We start from the raw sequence: 16,352 nt of genomic DNA on the forward strand, positions 1-16,352 counted from the left end.
GAACATTAACTGAAGCTCTCGTCCAGCATCTGCCTGATTTTTTGCATTGTACTGCTGCAACTTGAAGGTTTAGAAGTGTTCCTAACAAAGTGGACATGGAGCGTTTATCAGTTGTACTTCTACTGTAATATCAAGACAGCAAAGCCGCCTTCCCCATGTAACAGCTTACTCTCGTGTGACAATATGTGATACTCAGTCTAGCAGCTGTGCGATACTGAAATATCTATATGCTGATAGATTCAAACACTGATCTGCATATGGACTGCATCTGGAAAGGGCTGATTCATAGTTGGTTAATTTCAAATGCTTGGGGGTCATGGGAGTAATAATTATTTCAAACCACAGTGGCCAAGATTTCTAGTATGCATGAACTGCCCACTAACTGATTTGAAGTAAAGAGGCAACTGTTAACTCACTAACACAAAAGAAAAAACAACAACAAATGGGACAAAAACCTTCCCTATATTAATACCTCAACACTGTAGGAATTATATACAGAACACCACTGTATATTTAATGAAACAAACAAAAAAAAAATTGTACGGTGAAGCAACACATGCCTTATTTCTCGATTTAGAAAAAATTTGTTAGTTTTCCATTACCCACATAAATCAGGCACCATGATAATAAATTGTCCATTAACCATAAAATATTGCAAACAGATGTCTTATGAGTAGAATGGATAATTACCATGCTGCTATATAATCACATGCTAAGCGTGAGGGTCTCCATCCGAAGTGTGGGTTTCTGTCTGGATCGAGTTTCTGTGTTCTGTTCCTTGTGTTCTTTTTTCTCCCATCTGGCACAAACTTAGCATGTGCATAAAATCTTATGATGGTGTCTAATCCAGGATGTATTCTTGCCTGTTGCCTGATTTTCCCGGGACAAGCTCCGGATCCACTGCAACACTGACCAAGATAACGATGAACTGAAGGTGATTGAATGAATACATTTTCGTTTCATGGATACGTTTCTAATGAAAACTTAAATAGATTCCTCTTATGTAATTCTGCCATGACTTGTCCTTTATTATTTATTCACTGAACTAGTTATTATGATATTATTAATTATTATTATTTATTAAATTTTAAAAAACTTTTATCCATAATACAATAGACAAATCATTCATAGGTTAAAAGTTGAGAACATATAACACATCGGCATTTCCTTCATTTTTTTGAGATGTTTTATATTCAATTGCTTAAAAATAAGAAGTTCAGCTCACCCTTCATATTATAAATGATTATAAGCACCTAAATTTAGAATGTTTGCTGGACATAATACTAAGACCAAATGATAAATATAAATTGTACAAAGAGCAAATAAGCTCTAATTTAAAAAGAGTATAATTGAGCAAAAGTACAAAGATGAAATAAAGGTATAAAAATGATAAAAAGCCCTATCCCTGTAGATAAGGACATACTGTAAGACCTAGTCCCAGAGGAAGAAGTAAAGCCCTTACTGTCTGCAGTCTCTTATATTCGACTGTAAAAATTTTGAACAGTCAAAGTTTTTTCCATAACAAATCATGTAACCCCAGCAATAATAATAAAAAAAAGAAAAAAAAAACAAAACTTCATGCATCCTAATGTTCTCATTGAGAGAAGTCAATTTTTTCCTTTTATATGTGGATGCCTTTGGTTGTACACTGCAACTTAGTCTTTCCAGCCAGCAATGCAGCAGTCAAGTGTAAAATCCAGAGTGTTTCCATTGTTGTCTTGCACACAAACAAGAGGAAAAACAGAAACCCACTAATATCTGTCCTGCATGGTGAAAAACATTAATGATTTCTTTAGCCAAGCTCTGGCCCATTTCATTACTGCAATGGTTGGAGATGTTTGTACCATGTTTCCCACCCAAAACAATTAGAAATATAAATTTTATGACAAATGACACTAGAAAAAGGTGAAGGGGTGGATTAAGCCCCAATTTTTTGAGAAGCAGTCATGAAATGGCCTGGTCACAGCACGCCATATTCCTGCAAAGACTTGATGAGCACCGTGTCTTTCACATCGCTGAACACCTTGCGTATGTTGTTGGTGTCTGTTGCACAGGTGAAGTGTGGGTAAATGGTCTTGTTTTCTTTCTTCTCAGGGTTCTGTGCCTGCTGCTTGTACATCTCACGGATGAAGTCCATTGCCGCATCAGGATCCCGTTTCTTGCCTGCAAGTGGAGTCAAATGAAAGAGGGTCAATGCCGTTAAAGTTATGAGCAGTGTTGCATAAAGTACTAGAAAGCAATACTTGAGTAAAAGTACAAGACTTTGGTAGAAGTGAAAGTTACCTTTTAGAATATTACTCAAGTAAAAGTCTTAAAGTATCTGATATATACTGTACTTAAGTATCAAAAGTCATTTTCTGATATTTAATGTACTTAAGTATTTGAAGTAAAAGTAAAAAGTAAAATTTCAGTGATTTTCGGTAGGCATAAGAGGCACTTCATCTGGTAGGAAGAATCTTTCATTCCAATGTACACAAACGTTTCATGCAAAAATGGCCACGGGTGTATAACATTATCTTCTTTACCCTTTTCACCTAGTTCACCACTATTGTCAGGGTGGTTGTCTACGATAAAGGGAGGTCCTCCAGTAGGTGCTTCCATGGCGGTTTCAGTTGTGCTTCCTGCTCCTTTGGCAACATTACGTTGAAATAGTGCGTGCGGAGCTGCGTAATGCAATCTAGGAGCAGTGATTCGCCAAACCTCCCTTACTGCAATCGCACACATTTCTTCTGATTTTATTTTGTAGTAACGAGTAACGAAGATGCTTAGTGGAAATATAACGGAGTAAAAGTATACATTTTATCTAGGAAATGTAGTGGAGTAAAAGTGAAAGTTGACATAAATTTAAATAGCGAAGTAAAGTACAGATACGTGAAATTTCTACTTAAGTACAGTAACGAAGTATTTGTACTCCGTTACATTACAACACTGGTTATGAGTGACTTAACTTACTATGCTCATGTGCTAATGTAGCATGATCAATGGCTTAAGCGATTAAATGTATGAATATGTTAGACTTCAAGAAATATAATAATATAGATTCATAGACACTTTAGAAAAACTGTGATTGACGTTTTAACCATGCATAAATCTGGCTATTTTTATATGTTTGTTTACATTTTGCTGGCCCAGAAACAGGCTCCACCTCAAAACAAAAACAGAAGTGCTCAGTTTACAGATAAAGCCATCTCACATAGCATGTGTAGTTTCAACAGCGTGTCTTTTTATGAAACTGTTTCTACTGCTATTGCAATTCAAATTACAGGCAGCAGAGGGCTCTAAATATGACAGACTGCTCTTTTAATGCAAAGCTTTTTGTCTGTTAATGGCTGTTGTTTCGTCCTGAATTTAAAATATGCCCCACAGGTTCTGTCATGCAAACAGCTGTCATATGTGAGAGCTGAAAATTCCACTCCAGTCTATCATAAAAAAGGCTGTCAGTCTTCCTGCCTGCTTGCTGATGCAAAACGCTGGGCATTTCATGATTGCCATGAGTAACAGACAGAAATGGGAAAGTGAAGGATTGGTGATATAGAGATATAAAGTGACTCAGAGCATTTTCGCAAACACAAGTGAACATAATCTTCGCCAGGGCATTCCTTATCAGCTAAAATAATATAAACTTTTTTCTCATCAGGTGCATGCAATTTTAGCTCATCGTACCCTGGAACCTAGGGAAGTAGCTATGCAGGTCAGACGTCTTAATCTTCTCAGCCAGGATGTCCATTTTATTGAGAAAGAGGATGATAGAGGAATTGGCAAACCAGGGTGAGTGGATGGTAGTGTAGAAAAGTGTTAGACTTTCCTCCATTCGGTTCTGCAATGCAGGAAGAATAAAGAGAGGAATATTAAATGTATAATATCAGAGGAAGTGAAAAGAAAACACAAGAAAAAAAAGAGAAACATGTTCTTAAAAGGGTAAAAATGAGCCATTCAGTATAAAAAAATAAAGTAGCAGAAAGATGTACCTCTTAGATTAACTGATTAGATTTGTCATTTAGTATGGATAAAATAATCCCATTCGCTCAATGATCATAATGACATCAAAGCTGCATATTGGATGAGATTTAGTACTTACTGTATCTCTGTGTGACAATATTGCAAAAATATTGACATCTTAACAAGTGAAAATATCTTGAACACAGTAACCCGTCTAGTATTTCCTATTATAAGATTAATATAAACCAAATATTAGATTATTAAACCTTCGAGATTTTTCTACTCACTTTTTTGTTATATTTTCTTGTTCCATTTTCAGATAATTTTGCTTCTTCCCAGAAATAAAAAATGAGGAAAAATATTTGACAATAGAGCAAAATTGTTTCAAGTTTTAAAAGAGATTTTAAATAGAAATAAGCTTAATAATCTTTTATTTTTATTTTATGGTATTCATATATTAGGAAACCCTTGACAAATTTGACTATTTTCAAGATGCCACTATTTCTCTCCAAAAAAAAAGGGTTGCAAACTGTACTATTGCTTTCACCCTTAGCAGCTTTTATGGATCTTAAATACATAATACATAATAAATAGTAAATAACAAAATAATAGGAAAATAGTATGTATACATTTAAGGTACATAAGCATACCTTAAGACCAGATATTATAATATAAATGTCCCACTTTTGTCACAGGTAATGTATGTGCTGTTTTTTGTTTTGTTTTTTTTCTAACAGGTTTCAGTTCTTTATCATGTTGGGCATATGGTTGCATTTTCAGTTCTGATTTTCTTACATGAAGTTTCTGTGAAAAAGAATTCCACATTCAGAAAATCAGAACTGAAAATGTAACTATGTGCCCAACATGAAAAAGAAATTTAATCAGTCACGTGGAAAAAAACAAACAAAAACACATGCGTGTGTAACACTGCAACCTGCAATCGCACGACTGAGATCATGTCACTGTTCACAAAGAAAGCATTAGGCTGGGCCCCAGCTGTTTGAGATTAATAGTTAGTAGTTAAATTGAGATTTAACATTAATTCACAGACCAGGACATTGCACTCCAGTTACTGTGTGAGAGCATCAATTTGGCAGCGGACTACACAGTGAAATTCAGAACTCTGGCAGCTCAAATCGGGTGGAACACCTGAAGAGTGCTACTATTGGCAATCTGGACACCACTGTGCTGCCTGTCCAAAGAAGTCCACATCCTAGGATCCAAGGTGTGCGAATCCCCATTTTGTTCAAGTCTGACTGACCCAATGCACTTACACTAATCTCATGACATCCTTTGTATTTCAGCCTTAGTAGACTTCGGAACTCAGGATACCTATGATCCCGTGTGCCACCTTGGGTCATTGCTTTGGACAACCACACAATCGGGTTGTATCTCTCATACATTACTCATGAAGGTCTACCCATGGCAATGGAGACCACCATGGTCTTATTAAACCGAATCTTTCAAATACACAGTCTCCAAAAAGACAGAGTATTAGACCACAGCACACAGTTCACGTCTAGAGTGTGAAAGCTTTCTGCGAGCACTTGGGCATTAAAGTGAGCCTGACTTCAAGCTATAATCCCCAGTCTAACAGGCAAGTGGAAAGGCTAAGCCAAGAGTTCTGAAGGTATCTGTGATCCTACTGCAGCTGAGAAAAACAGCGCTGGAGTGAGTGCCTTCCTTTGGCTGAGAATGCTCAAAATTCACTGAAGCATTCCTCCACTGAACTCGGGGCCAAATGGTGTGGTTGTGTATCAGGAACTTAAAACACAAACTCCCCTGTAAAAATCTAGTGGGGGCGCTCTGTAACACCGCAACCTCAATTCCCATGTATGACCTTTGTCTGTTCTATTGTTTGTGTTTTTTGTGCCAACGCAAAAACGTGACAACATCCAACACGTGATCCAAGAATTAGCTAAACATTCAAACAAATATAAAATACAGTAGCGCTTTAGATCTGTTTGCCTGTTTTACTGATTTCTTGTTGGCGGTATATAGTTTACTGACATAAATTCTTGGATCACATGTTTGATTATCTGTCTCTTACTTCAAATAAAACAAAAGTGTGAAATATACGTTATACCATATAAGTGTTGTCATATCAGTGCAGACCTGATTCACAGTGATAGAAAAAGATAGAGGTGAAATAATAAGAAAGACTATGAAACAAAAAAATACTCTGCTCACATCTTTGTTGTTCTCCTCCAGAACCTGATCATACTCGCTGAGAGAAGCCAAGAAGATGAGCGATGTCACATGCTCAAAGCAGTGGATCCACTTCCTCCTCTCTGATTTCTGCCCCCCAACATCCACAATCCTGTGTCAGAGTGTGTTACAAATGTCAGAAAGAGAAACAGGCAGTATTAGAAGTGCTTTCTACTCATATTGCCACATACAGCTTGGTCATGTTAGACTGAAGGTTGAACCTGAAACAGATGCCTTCATCATACACAAACTGTTAATCAGACGGCTAATAATGCTCACAGTTGCACATCAAGCCAAGTCTTCTTCCATGCTGGCAAGCAGCAACAAACACATTTATATTATAAATTCAGCTATATCTTGCTAGTGAGCTAATGTCTCTTTCGATGTTAGCTAGCTAAGCTGGTGGGCAGCTGACGTTTTTTCAGTCATAAAACTTTCTATTATCAGTTGCAGCTAATCAGCTATTACTACAAGTAATTATTTCTTCAAATTGTAAATTAAGCAGTTACATGTTACTAGTCAATGCTTTCAAAAAGCTCATGATAAACAGAAAAATGCCGACAGGTCCCCATCAAACACTTTGTGCTCTACTAACATAGTTTGTACAAACAGAATAATTTGTTTAATCAGTTGCAGCTAAACAACTATTAGTACTATCTGTTACCTACAGTAGGGAATAATTGCTATTGCAGTCCATTTTCTTCACACTGTAAATTTAACTAGTACATTGCAGTATATAGCTTGTGATCTCAAAAAATAAATACAGCATAGACAAATATCAGGAGCACCACATTAGGCATTAAATATGAACAACTAAAATTGGTCTGATATACTGTACATCTGTCAAGACAGTTGGGTTTTTTTCTCCACAGGTTTTAGAATTTATTTGCAAAGTAATGGCTCTGTCTGATCATATCATCCATTTAAGCGGAGGAAATGAGCTAGACAGAGAACATTAATGTTCTTGGACGCAGTGCAGCGTCCGAGAAATTTTAATGCTGTCGCAAATACTTAGAAGAAATCAAGCGTGACAGGTAAACAGTCAGAAGAGCAGACACTCCAATTCTACTGAACATAATTAGCACCCACAATACTGAGGGTCACATAAATAATTTTGCCCCTAGTCAAATTGGTGTTTCTGTGTGTTTGTTACTATTACCTAAGAGTGATCTTCTCGACTACAAAGGAGTAGTCATTGATGCCAGTGGTTGGGAAACGTACCCGCAGCACATCCTGAGCAGTGGGGATGTAGTCCTGGGCCGCAATGCGCTCCAGGTTCGTCATAAAGCTACAAATAGAGAAGTATTATAGTGCATGAGTGGACTAACCTAGTCCTCACAATTTACTTTAATTTCAAGTCTGAGACTTGAACAGTGAAACAGTGAGACTTGAACAGTGAAAATCAAGGCCAGCTCACAATTTAGATGGGAGATCTAATATCAATAGTTTTGCAATGAAAGTATTAGGGTTTCCACAAAATATTAAACAGGGTAAACAGAAAATCTGTTACTCTTTTGTTCAAACAATAAAAGATGTACAATTCTCCTCTGTTGTTTTATGTAATCTGTACTTTAAATAAACAATGTGCGTTTAGTCATACTTTATTTTCTCCTGTAAATGCATTTATGCAACACCAGTCTGTCTCATGCACCTTCTCAGTCATTGCTGATGATGTGTTACAGATGTGTCAGGAACATGGCCTGAAAAATAGACCTAGAGGGTCTTTCACTTTGTATAATAAGCCAAAATGGCTGTCAATGATGGGCTGCAATCTGGGCTAGAAGCAAATCAGCCCGGACTTTGTGTCTGCAAATTTTCTTAGAAACAGTGGCGGTGCTGTTGCACTCTTACATTCTACAAAATCCAAAATAATCCATAGGCAATAAAAGTAAATGACATTAACTGATGTATTTTCTATCTTTGAAAGATGGGTACACTTATAGCTCAGAGAGAGAGAGAGAGAGAGAGAGAGAGAGAGAGAGAGAGAGAGAGAGAGAGAAAAACACACAGTTAATTAGATAGATGACACACGGATGCAGTTTTTTTTAAAGATGTGTATATTGTGTTATAATGGTATTGCCAGCTTAGCCTGTGTGCCTTAATTAAATGTTGCCCAGGATTTGTTTGTTTCTTATCATGAAAGAGTTCTGAGAACTGAGTGATCGAAAGACAGGAGTGAGAAAAAGAGAGGGAGAGGGAATAAGGAACAAGAAAATGAGAGACAAAAAGCGAGGGAGACAGGAAGCCAGTCAGTGACGGGGAACGACCTAGCACTAAAAACAGCAAAATGCCTCGCTCTGTCCATTACAGGAAATTAGATGATAACCAGTAATGTAGAGTTTAATTAATTGAAAATCAATTTTATTTGCAAGCTCACATTTTATGTTTAATGATAAGTGATTGTGTGTGTGTGTGTGTGCTGGAAGGGGTATAGTCAAAATTAAAACATGTTTAATTAAAAACTCTTACCCTAACCCTTAAAGAATTAATCCTATCATTCACTACATATTATGCTCTACAATGCTCCACCACCTCTTTTCTTAAACAAATCCATGACTCATTTAATAACGGATGTAACAAATTTAAGTCAGGGCCCAAGGTCAGGTAGTGGGAGTTTGTTTAAGGATTTATTTTAAAATGTCAGTGTTTAACATAAGACCAAATAGTTGTTTAAAGACGTGCTTTAAACGTTGAATATACTGTTTCCCAAAAGTAACTAACAAAAATCAATAAAGCCATTACTTACAGTATCTACCACTTTCTACGTTCTGTGAATTTAGCTAATATTTTGCTAGCTGAACTAAATTACAACTTTATTTAATGAGCTTGCCATAAGCTGTGGTAATATAGCTAGACAGTTAACAAAAGTTTGTCTTTATGATATATATTTTTTCTGTAGATTATTTAATAATTCCTGAAAAACCTGCTATGGTCGAGGTAGCTTTGATTTGTTATAGTAGCTCTGTACCAAGCAGCATTTCAGACTAAACAATTTTGCCATTACATAAACATGTTTGTTTATCATGTACATGATAGGTTTAAATTTCTATCTACATTATTGCTGCCAAAATGTGATTTAGCTCTGTGACTAATGAAGAAAGCCCTGTTACTCTGCTTGCACACATATTTCATTGCAAAATGGCAAATGTAAAACCTAAAAGTGAATTTAATCAAAATGAACTATAAGAATTATTAACTTCTACAATGTATTTTAATTTTTAATGCCATCTCTACAGTGCACTGAAGATGACAAACTGCTATGATACTCAGCAGAGAAATTTTTATTTCACAACCAGCTATGTAGCTCCATCTGGTGGAAATATTCAGTTTTGTATAATTTATACTGTATTGTCCAAACTCAACTTTTTTTTTATATTCCTTCATTCTATGGGATGCTTCCAAACAAAACGGTCTGAGATCACAGATACTTACAATAGATGCATCAAAAATCATATAGTTATGCACTATTTTACACCATTGTGTTGTATAAATTGCGTGAGTAGTGTGTTCAAACTGAACATTCCAACTAGAAGAAGTGCACTTCAAGTACCACGAGGATGCACTTACTCAACTGAAAAAAATGAGGTATGGAATGTTGGACACGTCATGATCTCAACACTTGCAGATTTGCTTACAAAGCAGAAATGGGGCGGAGGTGCCAGGCGCTGACAATGGAGTAGAAAAAGTTTCAAGATTGCTGATGAGGTTCAGATGGACAAAACATTTAAAAAATGTCTTCAAAAGTATGCCAAAATACATAGAGTAAGTGCATAGTGTTTGGAATAGAGATATCCCAGTGATTATTATCAATACTTCCCTTTATTTAAATAATAATCATTCAAGTACCTAGATAAAGAATTGGATTTTCCAACTAGTTTGCAGCTCAATTAAGCCTACTTTGAGCCAGTTAATATTTACTGAGCTGTATCTAGAGTGCTACTGGACACAAATCACACTGTTATTTTACAACAAAACTAACAGAACTTACTATTCAGTGGAGTCCAGTAGTTGGTACTCTCGCCGGCGACTGTAGCACATTTTAAGTCCAGTGTCTGCCCACAGGCATCGAATAGCATCTACATAAGCTCGCTCCAGTTGGGTCACCTCATTTATAATGACAGCTTGAATCCACTTAGCATAAGCCTATAGATAAAGAAAAAGGAAAATTTTTTTCATTCATCTTCAGTAACAGTCAGGGTCACTGCGGATCCGGTGCTTATCCTGGGAACATTAGGTGTAAGGTGTGATGTACTGGCAGACAAACAAGCTTGATGTTGATTAAAGCAGCCCTAAACTATAAAGTATTTTTTTTATAATTGATACTTTTGAGGAAATTAGTTTGTGTGAGACTGTCACTTCAGCAGTTTTACTGGATTCCCTGTGGTTGTAAGAAAAAAGGAAGCTAATGTCTCCTGAGCTGCAGAGCAAAAAATGTCTGCTCTCTGGCTATGCTCTCTGGGTGGAAGGTGCGAGGGATACTCTCTATCTCCCGTTGCGGTCACAGAGACACATAGTCAATTCTCTGTGTCTCTGAGCTCTTGTATGCGGAAGAGGGTAGATGGTGCTTTACTGTGAGTGTGTGTGCTGCCTTGTGACATATTGGTGCATGAGCAACAGATTGAAATGATGTGACTGGCTGGCTAGTGTCTAAGAGGAAGAATGTGTTAGCTTTCACCCATCCTGCTTGTTAGCTGCCACATGATAAGAGAAAGCAGGCTGAACGTTGGGTACTGACAAATGAAAATCTGCGCATCTTTTATATATATATATATAATGCATAGGTCTCATGATCTTTTGAAAGTAAAAGCGTGGATGTTTCTTTTTTGGGGTTTTGGTTGACGTAAACCTAGATTGCATGAACCTAGAAGCTAACCCGGATTTGTTTGTTAAATTTACTCGTGGTAAACTGTGAATTAGTTCGATTTTCTTCTTCTTATTATTATTATTATTAATATTATTGCATATGAACTCGATGTTTCTTTATTGTGTTATAAATTGTTCAACTCTTCTAACCTCGTTCTGCTGGTTGGTGTAGGGAATCCTGAGGGTTGTCATGGCTGTTGTCATAGCCTTAATTGCTGTGAAGATGTTCTGGAAAACCAGTTTGGCAAAGGAGCGTCTGTCTTCCTCTGAGAATCCATTTCCATGGATGATTCTCATCTGCTTGATAAATGTAGTTTTCCCACTCTCTCCTGTACCTACAAACAAACAGTTAAATAAACAAGAAAAAAATACATACAGGTTACAGGAATGAAAGTGATCCATTTTTTTTTTTAAATTAATGTTTATATCTATCAGCTGACTGCAGGCCCACACAGTGCACATAATGGAATGTTAACTATCCTGTTAAGACGAAGGCAGCTGAACTGTCGAGGTGTTTTAATCACAAGCAGACAAACTGAAAAAGCCTGTCGCAGGGTGTGTTGCATAGGGGAAAATTTACGCCAAGAATTCAGGGTGTTGAAAAATCTAAATCCCCTTGCTTGCTTGTCCCTAAATACGTAACCATTTGTTTCTAATTCACTAAATTTTATATTATTAATTTACTGTTTATGTAACCTTACTTATGCAAACAAACACATGGTTCACGTATGTTTTTGAGGAATCACAGCTGTCGAGGCTGTCCTCATTTTAATCACTGGTTTTCAATGAGCAAATATTTGCTAATGACACAAGTGAGCAACTTCCATTATATCAAATAAGCCACAGCATCAAGGCATAATGATGGCACCATCAGACAACTTAAAAACAGACGATTAGCTTCCTATTTTCATCTATTCGTACATGCTATGCACTGATCTTATCGTTTTATGAAAACTGGATGTTTATCATGTAAAAGACACTCACTCTGGTGCTTCATACTTACAAATCCTGTGATAACCATGCTTCCGCCTTCTTGTGAAATTATATTTGAGTGATTGCTATTAATATCAATTTAATACAAGTCTGAACGCTAATAGCCGATATCAATATTAACGATATCCTGCTTGAAAAGTGTATTCATGAGTTGATGGATCACAATTTCAGACATGAAGTATGTGTGACACATTTAAAGTCAAATGAGCTAAAATTCATGCCAGTGCCTCAGTTTGTTGGCTGCATGTAAAATGAATAATTAGCAGTGGATTTCTTTTTACCCAGTAGGAGCACTTTTATTTCTCTGCGCTCTCTTTTTTTCTGTTCAGCAAGAATTCTTCGGATTTCTTTGTCTATAGCGATCGATTTCCTTTCCTCCTCGCTCAGACAGCAGGTGCAGGTTTGGTAGCACCATCTCCAACAGCCCCCCATTTTCCCTAAAACACAACAGGTCAGGTGTCATACATCTGGTGCCAACATCACATCTGGTGCCATAGTTCAATGCGCCACAAGTCTCTAGAGCTGAGCTTGGGCTGAAAACCTACAATGTTAAATGAACTCCTTAAACTTTCAATAGGCTTACATTCCTCACACGTAGGATCGCATATGTTTCCTACCACTTTCACTGTCGTTCACATTTCATAATAGTTACTAAATATCTTTAGACGGATTAACTGGAAAAATATCAACTAAGGGTCCAAGATTTTACCTCTTTCAGGGCTCAATTTTTCAGATAAATTTCATAATGTTTTGTTAAGTAATCATGGTTTAAAATGATCTGATTTAGTTAAGTGGGTCTATTTACAGATATTCTTATCTGTTTAATTGTCTGGCATTTACAAAATCACACATTTATCTCCATTTTCTTTTGTTTTTTTTTGCCACAGTTCAAATATTTTCAGTGTCTCTCCATAGCCTTTATGTTGCAGATGGGACAATATCATTACTTTGAGTTGATTCATCATAGTCTAAGTCATCATAAATAGGTGTTTTTATTCTGATCTACACACTGTTTTTTTAAGGTTTCTGAAATTTTCCCAATAGCTGATCCAGAACCTGTCTGATTATTTTAAGCACACACAAGTTTAAGGGGTCTAAAAATCCATTGTATAGCACCATTCACACCTAGGGACAATTTGGAGCCACCTATGAAACATTTGTGACTTGTAATAAACTCTCTTAGCGTTTGTTTGTTTATTTATTTATTTCCCGTTTGGACATATTAACAGTATAGATGTTTCTTGTACTGTACATTGGACGTGTTTACTCAACACTAAGGGGTTTTTCTCGAGGCAAATCTAAGAGAGATGTGGTAAATATGGACGGTGGATAGTGATTTTTCAGCTTTCGGCTCGTCAATGTTGATAAAGAGATGTGAATATCGGTGATAGTTAAGTGTGTAAACGCGCACTGATCCTGTTGGGTGCCATTTTGCTGTGTGAAAGAGGAGCCTCTTACAGTAAACTCTTATCGATGGTGGACTTTCCCCAACAAGGAAGCAAATAGTCTACAAACACTAATGGACAAACTGTAAATAAATTAGCTGCTGTAATAGTAAAAAAAAACGAGACATTGATCAATTAGGACAGACAAATGTAATCAAAATCACTCACCTTCATTCGTTGTCACACCTGTTCCGGGAGCTTTTACGCGGTCTGTGAGTCTCGCTGGGAAACACGATCCATCTTTTGCTCAGGTAAACTGCAGCTGTATCAGAAACTTTTTGCCTTCACTCTTTTTCAAAAGTCCAAAAGCACCGATATTATTCGAGTTCAATCGCATTATTGTCGGTCAGCCGACTGACATGACTCACGGAAGTGCAGCTTTGGTGAGGAATATGACAGGTATGTGAGCGGCTCCCGATGTGTATCAGAGGAATGCGACCAGAGGGAGTGAGTTAAAGGGAGTGAGAGGGTGAGATTTACTCAGTGTTTAGCTCAGACTTCTGCCTACTGTATATACACACCAGTTGATTCCCAGAGAAAACTTTAGCTGCGTTCGGATATTCACAGCTTTACTCAGGCCACCGCCTTACTCAGATAAGGCAATCTTGATTGTAATGTTGGCCAAAGGTGGCCCACCTTCACACAGCCATGTTTTAGATTCTCCACAGCATTTCAACTGCAAGACAAAAAAATTACAAAAAAAAAAAAAACAAGGCAATCAGCCTGATCTTATACTTTTGGGATGAAAATGTTTGAAACATTTATATAGTAATCTGAATGAGTTGATTTCTCAGAAACAAAAGGTGCCAAAACTTTTTCTTAGTCTTGTTGCTGGTGGGGTATCATCAATGGTGGGGATTTTTCTTTATAATCAATGTGTGATTTTTACCTGAAATCGTAGATACAGTGTCAATTTAAATATCTTTTAAGGTACATAGTTCAACCGTAATCATTACCCGTATACCTTATATACCTCATGGTATAAATGCCTTATCAGGTAAGAGACTAAAGGTGCAAAACAGGTAGCCTTGATGGTACCACCATAGAGAAAAGGAAAGGTCATCCCATCACTAACCATAATCATGAATCATGAACTGTATAAGATATAGCTACATATGAGAATTATTTTGTCCTAGCAGAAGAGGTTATGACCATCACCAAAAAGGCCATTAGAAAGTAATATTACTGGCAGTGGATTGCTAGATTTGATTAATTTATTCATCTTTCGTAATAATTTTATTCTGGATCCAAAGAGATCTCAGAAATACTTCGCATGAGGTGAGAATAGACCCTAAATGAGATGTCAATCCATTGTATAGCACCATTCACACCTAGGGACAATTTAGAGCCACCTATCCACCTACTGTTATGTTTTGGGAAACCCTTGTGAACATGTGCATCTCCTTACTGTAACTTAAAATCTGAGTTACAGTATTTTTGATTCTGTGAAATCTAATTTCTTTAAATATTCATAAGTGTGTGAATCAATGAGGCTATTTTTTTTAAATTTCATAAAGTGCCAACCCCAACCCAATCATTCATATTAAACGTTGTTACTTTTATGAACAATTTTAGTTATGCAGCTTATTGTTCATTTGAAAGTGTAAGACAATACTGGTCTAAGAACATGTCCTGAATATTTCTTACCAGAAGCCAAAATTCTAATTTCTGCCTCTTTTGGGCTTACCATTGTTCAGCATTGCATTTACTTGTGATGTCACACTCCACAATAGTGGTTATTGGCTCATATAGCCTACTAGGCCAATAGCCCGTTTGGTTTAAATATTATAATTTTATTATGGCTGTTGCATTGGGCGTTTTGGGCAACTTGCACAGTTGCACTTTATGTATCTAGGACTACTTACTAAGTCCTTATATCTCTCTCTTTGTTTTATGTAGCAGAATGATCCTGGAGAAACTTTTCTCATTTCACTGTGTACTGCAACAGCTATATATGGTTGAAATGACAATAAAAGCTTCTTGACTTGACATTACAGCTTTAGCTATCCTGTGCAAATGATCTCTGTACCAATGGTATTGTGTAGAGGTGTGTATTGTTTGCCCAGCAGGGGGCCCACCACACCCCTCCCTTTTCCCATCACCCTGCTCACCAGGAGCTAAACACAAAGTCATAATACCATACATACAGAAACCCCTTGCCAGTGTATGGCGAGAAAGGGTTAAGCTGAGAATAGAGAAGCAGTAGAGAACCCAGTGGATAGCCCAGTATGAGATTTTTTCGGCTGACCTAGCATACCTACCCCTGTGTGATATAGACCAGACGCAACATGAACTTATTTCATATGAAATGTTGCAAAACATATGAAGGGTGGGGTTAGTGTTCATAAAAGTTTATATGAATTTGAGCTAAATCTAAACATCACCCTCGTCTGTTCGAATGTGTAAATGTTCACTTGGGTCAGAAATTAAAACTCGTTTATGACAGTCATTGTTTTCACAGCTGTTTTTACATAGTCTGGTTTGCCATTTGATATATAGCCAAAACAATTGTACGGGTTGTTTGTCATGTTTATTTAAAGCACTTAAAATGTTACATCTAAAAAAGTAAACCATAACTAGAACGCATACACCATGCTGCAGCTACTTAAAAAGGAAGTTTACAATTTTTATAATGATAAATATTAAATTCATAATCAGTCACCTGTGCTGATGTGTGTACATAATAAAGCTCCAATATGGATTGAACAGTCATAACTCAACACTTGGCATTTTGCCATGAATGTCAGAATAGGATACTGACTGTACTTAGGCATGATTAAACACATCAAGCAGGCAAGTTTAACTCCTTATACGCCAATGACCTTATGATGGGGCCATATTTGCATTCCTCCCAAAAGGTAACTACATACCCATTGATCATAGTTTTCGTGTAGTTACAGAATG

General features: G+C 36.8%; 1 protein-coding gene across 1 annotated transcript; it reads right to left on the bottom strand.

Moving 5' to 3' along the window:
• Positions 1-999: 999 nt before the first annotated feature.
• Positions 1,000-13,974, bottom strand: LOC132853211 (guanine nucleotide-binding protein subunit alpha-11-like). Its single transcript, XM_060880739.1, has 8 exons — positions 13,617-13,974; positions 12,285-12,440; positions 11,161-11,345; positions 10,136-10,290; positions 7,307-7,435; positions 6,130-6,259; positions 3,664-3,817; positions 1,000-2,163 (listed from the first exon to the last, which is right to left on the bottom strand). The coding sequence occupies exons 2-8, from the start codon at positions 12,433-12,435 to the stop codon at positions 1,961-1,963; spliced, it is 1,107 nt and encodes a 368-aa protein (XP_060736722.1). The 5' UTR covers positions 12,436-12,440; positions 13,617-13,974; the 3' UTR covers positions 1,000-1,960.
• Between the last annotated feature and the right edge of the window lie 2,378 nt (positions 13,975-16,352).

This window comes from Tachysurus vachellii, chromosome 1 (assembly GCF_030014155.1).
Source record: "Tachysurus vachellii isolate PV-2020 chromosome 1, HZAU_Pvac_v1, whole genome shotgun sequence".
NCBI lineage: Eukaryota > Metazoa > Chordata > Actinopteri > Siluriformes > Bagridae > Tachysurus > Tachysurus vachellii.

What these genes read in the sequence shown, in the direction of transcription:
- LOC132853211 (XM_060880739.1), bottom strand. Translation starts at nt 12,435, where the DNA reads ATGGGGGGCTGTTGGAGATGGTGCTACCAAACCTGCACCTGCTGTCTG. An exon ending in GTCGAGAAGATCACTCTTAG is followed by an intron (nt 6,260 to 7,306) that starts GTAATAGTAACA and finishes ACTCTGACACAG; the next exon opens with GATTGTGGATGTTGGGGGGC. An exon ending in CTACTTCCCTAGGTTCCAGG is followed by an intron (nt 2,164 to 3,663) that starts GTACGATGAGCT and finishes CTCCACTTGCAG; the next exon opens with GCAAGAAACGGGATCCTGAT.